The following is a 13,193-nucleotide window of genomic DNA, read 5'->3' as shown; positions in this document are numbered from 1 at the left end:
CAAAAAGCATGGTATTTGTACGTCAGATAAATTAACAAATATATACATATATATTTTTTTCTGCCTGCATGAAGCAGGTTTGAGGAAAGTTGATGTTTTCTCCATTCATTTTTATCTAATTTCATTTGAACTTTTTTTCCCCCACTGTCATGCATATATTCCATGTATACTAACTTGATAATCCACATTTCCTTTTGCTAACCTTTCCTTTTTATGTGACTTCTGTAGGACCTTCAACTTTAACATTACCTCTAATTTCTAATTTTTTGCTGTGGTGTGATCGTGTAACATAATAATTCACTCTTTGTTCAGGTTCAAGAATGGACACAAACTGGCCAATGATGAGCACATAGCACTATCCCATAAAGAAGGCAAACATGCGTTGTTCATTCACAGCTCTGCAGTGAGAGACTCTGGGCAGTATGTGGTCACTGCCTCTAACTCAGCTGGCACTGTCACGTCCAGCTCCACGCTACAGGTCAAAGGTAACAGCAGCCCTGACTTAGATGTTCTCAAACTGGACTGGCACACCTGCTTTGGCACCCTCTGTTTCCTCTTGTGGCTTCTCTATCTGCTGTTGTTATAATGGACACTGCCATTAACATAAGGAAAACACATGGATGTGGACTTCACTTTTGAACTTTTTTCACGTCACATAACCACTGGTGTGTGCAGAATTAATCGTCTTTGGTGACTGCACAAATGTAAGAGCACATGGGTAGTTGATATGAATTTTCATCTAAAACTATTCTAAACTAGCAGTTTAATAATTATTTTAGAATGCAATTCATTTATAATGCATGCAGCTCTTATGATATTGTTTAAGATAAGACTACATTTAAATATTTGTTGTTTTAAAAATGAATCTGTAGGACTGTCACACTGTAGGACCTTTCAGTGAACTAGTGAAGGCAAAAAGAGTTTTGAAATGGTGGTTAGGCACAGGACCTAAATATATACTTTATATACACAGTCTACTTTCATATACATTTCAACTTAAAATTTTGTTGTTTATTGTGTGTGTGTGTGTGTGTGTTTTACATGGACACATGCATCAACTACCCACAGATTTGTTAATTTTGGCTATGAACACTGAAATCACTATAATAATGTTTTGCAATATTCAAATTCAGCATGAACTGAATTATTTTGTATTTTTCCTATTACATTATGGAAGTAGCAGTGGATCTGCGTGCAGTTCCCTTTGTGATGGTAATGAAGCCTTGGTCTGCTCTGCCGTTATTTATAGTTGCAGTTCTGAAATGTTCAGCATTTTACAATTAAATTATTTATTTTTAAAGAGTTTGAGTGTTCTTTTTAAACAAACCTTCTAGATCTAAATGAAATGGGCCAGAAGGGAAAATTCAGGGATCATTTACTCTCCCTGGTGTCTGTTCAAATCTAGATGAAGATATTTTGAAGATTTTAATTTTTTTTGGCCATTAAATGAAACTAAATGGGGTCCGAAACAATCAAATCTTATAATGGACACTGCCATTAACATAAGGAAAACACATGGATGTGGACTTCACTTTTGAACTTTTTTCACGTCACATAACCACTGGTGTGTGCAGAATTAATCGTCTTTGGTGACTGCACAAATGTAAGAGCACATGGGTAGTTGATATGAATTTTCATCTAAAACTATTCTAAACTAGCAGTTTAATAATTATTTTAGAATGCAATTCATTTATAATGCATGCAGCTCTTATGATATTGTTTAAGATAAGACTACATTTAAATATTTGTTGTTTTAAAAATGAATCTGTAGGACTGTCACACTGTAGGACCTTTCAGTGAACTAGTGAAGGCAAAAATAGTTTTGAAATGGTGGTTAGGCACAGGACCTAAATATATACTTTATATACACAGTCTACTTTCATATACATTTCAACTTAAAATTTTGTTGTTTATTGTGTGTGTGTGTGTGTGTGTTTTACATGGACACATGCATCAACTACCCACAGATTTGTTAATTTTGGCTATGAACACTGAAATCACTATAATAATGTTTTGCAATATTCAAATTCAGCATGAACTGAATTATTTTGTATTTTTCCTATTACATTATGGAAGTAGCAGTGGATCTGCGTGCAGTTCCCTTTGTGATGGTAATGAAGCCTTGGTCTGCTCTGCCGTTATTTATAGTTGCAGTTCTGAAATGTTAAGCATTTTACAATTAAATTATTTATTTTTAAAGAGTTTGAGTGTTCTTTTTAAACAAACCTTCTTCTAGATCTAAATGAAATGGTCCAGAAGGGAAAATTCAGGGATCATTTACTCTCCCTGGTGTCTGTTCAAATCTAGATGAAGATATTTTGAAGATTTTAAATTTTTTTTGGCCATTAAATGAAACTAAATGGGGTCCGAAACAATCAAATAAAATAAAAACTGAGAGACATTTTTAGAACAGAATTGTGATGACAGAAGTTAGCTTTTTGGGTGAACTATCCATTTGGTGTTAACATTTGTTATTTATTGAACTTTTCATGATTACAACAATAAAAGATAGGTAATTTAACATTGTTAAACACACAGCGGTTCATCTAAAACTTAATCAATAAGCCTTATTATTTTATACAAACAGTTAATATGGCATTGGTGTTCAAAGTGCTTCATATCTACGTTAGCTTGAAAATGTGTGTGTGTGTGTAGTAAATAAGGACTGTTGTAGTCAGGGTGATGCCATCTGACTTTAGCATATGTGACCCTGGACCACAAAACCTTAAGTCGCTGTGGTATATTTGTAGCAATAGCCAAAAATACATTGTATGGGTCAAAATTATTGATTTTTCTTTTATGCCAAAAAATCATTAGGACATTAAGTAAAGATCATGTTCCGTGAAGATATTTTGTAAATTTCCTACTGTAAATATATCAAAACTTAATTTTTTATTAATAATATGCATTGCTAAGAACTTCATTTGGACAACTTTAAAGGTGATTTTCTCAATATTTTGATTTTTTTGCACCCTCAGATTCCAGATTTTCATTACAGATAATTGTTGCATCTCGGCCAAATATTGTCCTATCCTAACAAACCATACATCAATGGAAAGCTTATTTATTCAGCTTTCAGATGATGCATAAATCTCAATTTCGAAAAATTGACCATTATGACTGGTTTTGTGGTCCAGGGTCGCATATGTATCTTTGGTTGCAACTTGCAAGAGAGCCAAGTAACTTAATCTGAGGTAGGTGGTGACTGAGGTAAGTGTTGTACTGTATATTCAACTTGCATATTACTACCAGCTAGACACATCACAATTAACTTTGTTAAATGCGTGCAAGTTGCTTGTCAGTGCTGTTTTAATATCCATATGCTCTTGAGTTTCATTTCCGGGTGGTCTGATATTTCTGTTGATTCTAAGTACATTTCCTAATAATATTTCCCATTGATAAATACTCACAATATTTTCTCTATTGCTAGGAAATAAATTTTATTCAGAATAGGGCCTAATCCCCAATGACCCTTTGACGTTTTGGTCCATTTTGGCTAATATATATATATATAGAGAGAGAGAGAGATAGAGAGACAGAGTAAAAGCCCCAAAACTTAAAATTTAATTTCATGGGGTAATGGAAGTTCTCTACTGAAGTAAAGTAAGGATGACTATTAATCAGTGGCATTTTGCTGTTATCACACAGCATAACTTAGTGTTCTCAGGTTACACCTTTGCTTCCCTGGTATGTCGCCCTACTGAGAAGGTGTCCGAGGTGTCATTCTGCACCCCAGCTGATTCCGATACAGCTGTCTCACAGACATGGGCCCTGTACTTTTAACTGGACTTTAGTATTCCTTACTTTTTTTACTTACTGCTTTCCTTTTCCAACAGTAAATGATAAAGGCAGCTTTGAAAAACCAACACATGCTTAATGAGGCTCAAGCTGAAGCAGACAACCTTTTTTGAATTATAAAAGCTTTTTTAGCCTGTATTTGTTTGAGATAGTAATGTTATCGTTTCTGCTTAATCTTTTCGGTGCAGTAAATCATAATGTAACCTGATTTCCTCAGTGCACAGGGTCACTCCACCCTTCCCCTCCAGCCCGGATGGGCAAAATGTATTAGTGGAAGAAGACCTCTCAGCTCACGCTGCACTTATCCTCAAATGCTCTGCAAGAAAGATACTAAGGTTGCAGCATGTGACAAGAGCCAAGTGAGTCAAACAGTGTAAAGTCTGAGACCACTAGCATTCTGCTATTGTTTCATGTTCACCATACTTTTGAGAATGACATAATGGAAAAACATGGACACATGGAAGAAAATGTGTCCATATACACATTAAAATAAATAAATTGTGTATGTTTTTTTTTAACAGAAGCCAAAACCATTATAAAGGTCACTGATTATTGAACATACTGTATAAGAAAGATCTGGAAAACCCATTATCACTCATCACTGGCACAGATGCTTTTTAGAGGAAAAACTTTGCATATCAGAAATCTTTGTGAATTATTCATAATTATAATATCTGTAACACTACACTCTAAAAAATGCTGGGTTAAATACAACCCAGTGCTGGGTAAAATAGGGACAAACCCAGCAATTGGGTTGTTTTGACCCAGCGGTTGGGTTAAATGTTTAACCCAACCTTCTGGGTAGTAACCCAACCGCTGGGTCAAAACAACCCAATTGCTGGGTTTGTCCCTATTTTACCCAGCACTGGGTTGTATTTAACCCAGCATTTTTTTAGAGTGTACTGATAACTTGGTATACATTGCCTTGCAAAAGTATTCCGTATCCAATACCGATATATTGTCATATACACATTCTTAACAAAAATAAAAACAGATGTGGCTAAGTTGATGTTCAGTGCTTGTTGCTGAAAGTGGACAAATTTGCCAAGGCCATCATGAATCGTTACTATCAAATAACTCTCACATATGATTATCTTCAAGTATTTGTGTATGAGTTATGAATGAAGACAAATTAGCTACATAAAGCTATATAAATTGTTATAGTTATAGCTGTATCACATTTTGTCATTAGATTGTTGTCTCATGAAAGTTAACACTTGCAATGCTATCACTATAGTCATGCATTCCACTCATACGTCAGTGCCTGTCTTTAACATGGTCTCCTCTGTCAGTTTTAGTTCACTGCAAAACCAACTTGGTCCCACAATAATGGTAAAGTTCATAATCAACATCAGCTTCTTTTCTGATTTTCAAAGCATTAACATGATCACTTCTACCAGATAAATTAAAGAAAAACAGATGGGTAAACACTGTCTGTGATCTGGGCTGGAGACCTTTATCTTGTCCACCCAGAGCCTGAGTGAAAGTGAAAGCCCTGCTCGCCCATTTGGTTCTTCACTTCTTGAGGATCAACATGTTACAGTGACTGATTAATTTATGAGATAAAGCCAGTGAGGATTTCTGTCTTTATGAGGGGCATTTTCCTGTTTCTTTAGGTGTGGGGGTTTCAGCCACCCTGTGATAATGGGTCCTGCGTTGTGTTAAGTAAAGTGGGTGACAGGTGTGAGCTGGGTTCCATCCTATAACTATAATTCATTCTATGCCTTCCTTCAGGGTGCCATCCACCATGTCAACACAGGCACCAACATTTACACAGCCGCTTCAGAGCGTTGTGGCACTTGAGGGTAGTGCTGCAACGTTCGAAGCTCAAGTTAGTGGCAAGAATGTTTCCCACTTTGCCATATTGCTGATATGTGTTCTTCTTGACTCTTTTATGTCAGAGTGTACAACATGTGAAGGAAGTTAAAGGAATGTTTGTATTTACTTAATACTGCAGCTTTACATGAATAGCAGTTATGAATTTATCTGAATCAGCCATTATTGTTTGCTCTTAAATTAGTTTAGAAATTAGTTTTATTTCATTTGAATAAATGCAATTTAAAAAGTGCAAAATTGACATTAAGTTTAGTTCAATGTGTCACTGTCCCTCCAACTAAAATGCGGTAGTATTTGTGGGAGGCATGTACATTATTTATTGCAATATGCAATTTTTAAGCATCCAGTGGTGTATAAAGTACCTGAAAGCCATACTCAAGTAAAAGTACAGATATCTTACCAGAAAATGACTTTGGTAGGAGTTGAAGTCACTGTTTAGAATATTACTTGAGTAAAAGTCTTAAAGTATGTGTTATTTATTGTACTTAAGTATGAAAAGTATTTAATTTTTTTATCTTAAACGTACTTAAGTATTGAAAGTAAAAGTACAAGTAAATGCAAAAGAAGCAAATATATATATAAAACATTTTCATACACAGCTTGACTAGCAAGATTGTGTTCAGTTTGAACTCTTTCTTCCATTTTGTATTTTTGGGTAAGAATAAGAAGCACTTCTTCCAGTACTTTGTCTTTCATTCCAAAAAAAGAAACATTTCAACATCCAAGAAAACATTTCTGGAATCTGCATCTGAAATAGCATTTAGATATATTTACACAGTTTATGTATCTCGGAGGGGACATGGATACATTTAAACTGCAGTTACAGATGCATAAATAGGCCTACTATTTAGTTTTTAACATAAAACATTGAATACTGATATTTGAAATAATTTAAAACATGAAAAAAAAGTGAAATTAAAACCGCCAGTAGGTGACAGCAAGTAACCGTTAATGAGTGAGTCATTGAGATTCAACCGATTCATTCAAACGACTGATTCATTCAGAAACAAAGCATTTGACTGTGTTAATGAATGAATCACTGAATCATTTATTCAACCGATTCGTTCAAAAAGCTGATTCGTTCAATAAGTAAACACCGTCCATTGCTCAGAGACGCAAAACAGTGCTGTGATCTTTGTTTGGAACTATTTTGGTTGACAAAATTAAGCAAAAACAAGCAATATTATGTCTAAAATTCACTTATTGCTTTACTGAACTTGTATAAAATGATTATTAAATGTGTTCTGATATCTGCAGAAAAATTTTACTCTTTGTGTGATATAGATTGTTAACTATATTAAATTATATAAACATAAAAAGCATATAGAAGATTTAGAATGTCTACAATTTAGAATGCCTTGAATTTTGAGTTTTAATAGACTAATAAATCAACGTGTGTGCACTCTGTGTGTGTGATCTGATGATATAGTCTACTTGGTAATGTCAGCTTGGTAAAACAGCCGCACACAGTGGAAGATTTTCTGTGAGAGCCACCAATGGTGCTGGACAAGCCACTAGCACTGCTGAACTGCTGGTTACAGGTAACAACACAACATGTAACTGGATTTTAGCTAAATGTTCCTGCCAAAATACTACTAAAAATTAGTGCTACTGCAATCAAATGGTACTCTGCATTGCTGGACAATGATTACAAGTCTAATTTGTTCAAATTAGAGTCATCAATTAGAGGCACTGTATTGACAGGATTGAAATATGTTGGGTTTGTGAGTATCTAACCCCTTTCATAAATCCTTGAACTCCAGGAAGTCAAAGCAAAAGGGTTGGGGTGGGGGTCTCAAAAGCACAAGTAAAGACATTGTAGTGTAGAGACAAGATTTTTTTTTTTTATTATTTATTTTTATTTTGTGGAAAAGGTGACCAAGTTGAACTCCTTGTCAATGCTTGAGACGTGAGCTCAACGTTCAAACACGTCCATCGACCCGCTAGCAGGGCCGCTGCTGGTCAAATGGGTGCCCTAAGCAGAATTATATTGTTGTGCCCCCTCCAGTGCTTGACGGTACCACTTCATCCTCTTTTGTAACAAATTTCAGCATTGACCCTGCATTAAATGAAGCAGAATATATTAGTCACTGAAGAATTACTGAGTGCACTTTTAAATAAACAGTTATTGTTAGTTAAAAACAAACAAGTAAATTAAGAGCAGTCAGTGTAATAAAACATAGTTTTAACAACAAAAACAAAAAAAAGACAGTTACCTCCTATGGCTATGATTTTATTAATACAGTTGTCTGATTGTTTTTTTTTGTCTCAAGAATTCAGAAATCACACAAAAGAAAATTAAGCAGTTTTACTACGATAAAACCATGGTTAATTTTTTTAATTATAGACGCTGTAGCATTTCTATCGTGAAAAAGTGGCCAAAAATGAAAGATTATGTGGATATTTGAATTAAATGTTTGGTCAATATTAAACAAGGATTTGATCGTCTTGCAAGTGTAACAACAGCAATTACCAGGCCTTTGGCGCCCTTTGCAGGCATTTGTAATATGTAATGTACATACAGTAAATTGTTTATTTTGTATTACATTGTGTATTTCTATCTGTGTCATTCAATGAAACCATATTATTATTATTAATGAACCAATCATTATTGCCTCATTGTTTTTAGTGAATTTTAAGCCGTTTTAAAGGCTGTTGTTCGCTTAGGTCTGTTTTTATTACCACAAAAAAATATTATCTGAATACGTCTGTAAATTATTATTTGAAGTAACTAAACCATTGTTAATTTGTGGTTACCATGGCTACAAGAACCAATATAAAGGTTTTTATTGGTAGTAAAACCTTGGCTAATTTTTGTTAGGGAACATGGAATCTCAGAGGTGGTGGTGAAATTATTACCGACATTAAAACACGCTACAGGAAGCACATGCTTCATTTTGGGCCTTTTTTAAAATTTCTCTTTTCTCGGCGCCCGACTGCTGATGTGTTTTCCCGGGCATAGTTGTCCATCAGTCAGCTGCAAACGCTTTTATATATATATATATATATATATATATGTTCATGCTTATATTTTTATGTATATGTTAATATTAATACAGAACAAAAGTTTTTTTTTTTGAGCAACTGGGATGGTGCCCCCCTGGGACGTGGTGCCCTATGCAAACTGCGTACTCTGTGTACAGGGAGCGGGGGTACTGGCTACTTGTTCTGATTTTGCTTAAATGTTATCAGGGAAGTGACAGTTTATCAAATCGACATAGGGTAATCTCCGCTATCAGACCACTATCAAATTTATCAGTAATATTTTAATGGGGCACGTACAGTACATTTGCATACCCATCGCAATTTCGCAACATGTCCTGCTCGGGCTTGCCAATTTAATGGCAGAGAATGGTGACTTTAGTGTTTTTTTTTTATTTTTTATTTTTTTAAGCGGATACATATCTGTCATAAAATAATCCTATGCATCTCGTGCCGTATATTCCAAGCATTCTGAACGTATACTGAGGGTTTGGTGAGAAAAAAACGAAATGGCAAGTTATTATATTTTATGAAAATCCTGCGTGGCAACTCACGCTGCGCACAAGTGCATATCCTTTTGAGATATCAATTATAATAAATTTTAATAAAACACAAGATTACATTATATAACTCTAACAGTAGGCTATTTAATATCTGTTGTTCTCTGGTTGTCAGTCAAAATGACAGTTCTTGCAACATAGGCCTATATATACCCAAGCCAATTTATTATCCTTTCCTTTCTTTCTTAGTGTTTAAAATATTTATTTTGAAACGAGTTAATTAATTTCTTAATTTAACAAACAGACTTACTGGGTGAGCAGGGTAGGCTAAGACAGCTGTCATATCATACCCTGCCATGCCCAGCTGATGCAAAGAATAGAATTTATATCTACACAGAAGAAAGCCCTGTCTAGACTCTGCCCCGGTACGAGTTGTGTCGAGCTATTCATTAGCCTGTTTGTTTGATGAAAAAAGATTAAATGTAGTTGCAATAAATGTGTTAAGAATCCATACAACTGCAGCAGCGGAGGACTATTATTCTGCTGCATGATACTGCAGAAGAACTGATGACGGCACGGTTTGATCTTCGGTTGACCAATCAGCAGAAAGGGGTGTTTAATTCCCGCCCATGTGTAGAAATAAAATATTCAAGCTGTTTATTCATTTTCCACCAAAGAACGAAAAATGAAAATTTAAGCTGAATTCTCGTTTTTCGTTTTTTTGGGAAAAAACGAAAAAAGGAGCTTTTTTCTAATTTTTCTACTTTCAATATTAAATAAAAAAACGAATGATCGAATGATACACAGATTATTTAACTTTGATAATGTCCATTTGAATTTCAAACTCTCTCTCTCTCTCTCTCCATATATATATATATATATATACTGTATGTGTGCATGTATATTTAAATTATATTTACAGACTTTAGATTTATTACATTGAAGTCAGTCATATCAGTGACTGAAGAAGCTGTTTTATTTTCCACAGAGCAAGTCGCCTCCTTATGGGGGCAGCCATGTTGACACGACCAGCCATGTTTCCTTGTTTAATGGAGTTAACATGGAGTTTACTACTACTGCTAATGAATGAATGAATTAAAAATAATATTTATTAAGATGTATCCTACATATGTCATTTCTTTTAGGCTTTTTGCTTTAAACATTCTACCCTAATATAAAGTTCTCCTACAGTGTGACAAATTAATTTTCTAGTATTTTATGTAGTCTTTCAGTTAATGTGGTCATAAAATCAGCATTTTTAATAATTGTGAACTGTTTGCAAAATTCTTTTTTTTCTGAATGCTTTTCGATGGGAATAAGATGTATATCAATTACCCAGCTTTCATTAATGCAAAGGCTATGGTTTGTGATTCATGTTCCCATAACATGTTTTTCCATTTCATTTCAGAGCTATGTCTCCATCTACCAGACTGTCTGTTTCCCCAATCAGACCAGTCAAATCCCCTGTGATGACCCGCAAACAGTTCATGCAGGCCTCTGAGGTCCTGCCCCCGTGGAAACAGGAGGGGTATGCTCCAGAAGCCAGCTATACCCGCATGATTGCCAGAGCAAGACAAGTCCAGATGACTTTTACCCATGTCCAAATGGAACAGTGCTGGGAAGGCTCTGTTGCTGTTCAGCAACAAGCTGGTGCTGTCAAAGAGATAAAGAATTTCCCATTAGGCAAACTTGCTATTAATCTTTCTGCACGTTACAAATTACTTATTCAGTGGTGTCAGCACTGCCTTTCCGCAAGTGTTTATCTCATGTGAATGTTTATTTGTCAGTGAAAATACCTGTAATGTAAACTCTAACAACATTTTGCAACCCAATTCTACTTGCATGTAAAAAGGAGCAGCAAAACATGGATGAGAAAAATATTGCTGTTGCCACTGTGGTGGCGGCAGTGGACCAGGCTCGTAGTCGTGGGCCGCTCAGTGGCTCTCTAGAACAGCCCAGTGTGGAAACCGCCATAACTGCAGTACACATTACGACTCAAAATGAGACTCGTCACCCATCCAAATCTCATAATCCCATTTTTTCCCCCATTGACTCCACAAAGATTTTTATAGGACGACAATAACAGATTTTGCTAGGTCATTTTTTCCACACATTATTTGATCCTTACCTGCCTTTCCAAATGTAAATAATTTTTTAGACAACAATTTAGATATTTCTTTCTACATGTTCATAGATATCATGCAAGGGAATCCAAGAGGAATCCTTCACAACTGTGACAACCACTAGTGAGAGATCCTTGGAAGAGATCTCATCAACTGCGGAGGTAGAATCTAGGAGAATAGTATTTCAGTTGGCCACATTTCTAATGCATTTTATCCTGTTTTCCATTCACTTCACTTTGTTTTTCAGAGAGCACCTTCTGTTTTATGTTTAAGGGCAACATTTGAAAGGTTGTATTTCAAGTCATGGATAGGTTGAGTGATTAAATTGGATTGGATTCACTGAAATGAACATTGATCCTACTGACTTCAACATAGTCAAGAACAACAACAAAAATGATTACAAATTACTTTGTCTTTTCTAAATCTTTTTAAAGTAGTGGATGTTCCAAATGCAATAAAAACATCTAAAAGTAGAGTTAGAGCAGTATAAATGTTATTCTTTGGGTGGATTTTAAATGCAATCCATGTAAATGTTACCCTTGAATCAATGGATCTTTTATTTCACACTTTTCAACACTAACATTTAGTAGACAACTCCACTGGATGGTGTATTTTCCAGGTGTCATCCCATATTTTCTTTTCAGTAGTCAAAATATGTATTTTTAGATGGGAATGGATTCTACCTATACATGTGCTCTAGATATTGATCAGTGATTGCTCTTGCTAGGGTGATGGGGAAAAAAGCTGAAGACGTGGCCACTGTGCTTGCTGTTGTTGATCATGCACGTATACGAAAGCCCACGCATGCTGAAGGGGCTCAGTTGAAAGAAGAGACTGATATACGACTTCAGGAAATGCTAGCAACCAAGCAACAGGTTACAAGTAAAAAAGAGCTGTTGCTAATTCCCACTGAAATGCCAACTTCTGCTACAACTTCTACTACTGAGAAGAGTGTACATGTCACCCACAGAACCTGAAATGTGAAAATTATTTTTTTTGTGTATTTGCATTCAAATATCTTCTGTTGATTTGTAATAGATTCAAAGAACTACTGAGGTTAGCTCCAAGGTGGAGACTGACTTTGCACCATCCCCAGTTCCACATTTCACAGTATCAAAAGTTACTGTACCAAAACCAGATCATAGGTATGAGGTAAGATTTGGTGATTACAGGCAAGCCGTGAAATCCCCCTTTTCTAAGGCACATGAATTTCCAGATACTTAGGAAAGAGAAAATGAGAAAGAAAACTGAAAGAACAAAAACAAAGTTGTACGAACCATATGAAATAAATCTGAAATGTATTTTTATTCAATTTTTTCCCCCTGCTTGCCTGAAACAGTTTTTAGAACTCAACAATAAATGTATGCACAGTGGGATCCAGAACTCTTGAAACCACTATAAAAATATGGGATATAAGTTTTAAGAATTTTGGAAAATGTGAAAATGAAGACATATTTAATATTTTGCACAGTTTTTATGTAATTAATTGCACAAATCATCAAAATGTCATATTTATACGCTTGCAGTTTATGCAGCTTGACTCCTACTATCATTATAACAAAAAGGGGACATACCAAGACATTCTGAAATTAAAGTACTTTCAAGTTTATTAAATTATATGCAATGCAAAATATGCATTTTCACTCGTGGTCTCAGAATTTTGGTGTCACTTTATATTTTAGACTTTATTTTAACATTTTATCATTATCCTTTAACAAGTGTCGCCTATCCAGACCAATCTAAAAAAAATTATAAACCCACCTTCAATACCTCACATTTAAGCTTCATAATAACTTTCACCATAACACCCATCCGTTAGTTTGTCCATCAACCTCTTATTAAACCATCAAATATTAAACCGTCAGATATATGAGTTATCTGAACTTGTTAACAAATACATTTTTGCCCATCATCCTTCTAAAGGTTCCCTGACTCTTCCCCTCTGTGTGGCTAA

The 13,193-nt window shown here is 35.1% G+C and overlaps 1 protein-coding gene across 1 annotated transcript in view; it reads left to right on the top strand.

Moving 5' to 3' along the window:
* ccdc141 (coiled-coil domain containing 141) overlaps positions 1-1,322 on the top strand; it is a 30,787-nt gene extending 29,465 nt beyond the window's left edge. Inside the window, exon 26 of the mRNA XM_016247420.1 lies at positions 313-1,322. Coding sequence (XP_016102906.1) covers positions 313-586 — 274 coding nt within the window. The 3' untranslated portion in view covers positions 587-1,322. The remainder of the gene's footprint in view (positions 1-312) is intronic.
* Positions 1,323-13,193: the final 11,871 nt, after the last annotated feature.

The sequence above is a fragment of the Sinocyclocheilus grahami genome, unplaced genomic scaffold (genome assembly GCF_001515645.1).
Source record: "Sinocyclocheilus grahami isolate Dianchi unplaced genomic scaffold, SAMN03320097.WGS_v1.1 scaffold834.1, whole genome shotgun sequence".
In the NCBI taxonomy this organism is placed as follows: domain Eukaryota; kingdom Metazoa; phylum Chordata; class Actinopteri; order Cypriniformes; family Cyprinidae; genus Sinocyclocheilus; species Sinocyclocheilus grahami.
The sequence above is the reverse complement of the archived record's forward strand: the minus strand, read 5'-3'. Positions and strand labels throughout refer to the sequence as shown.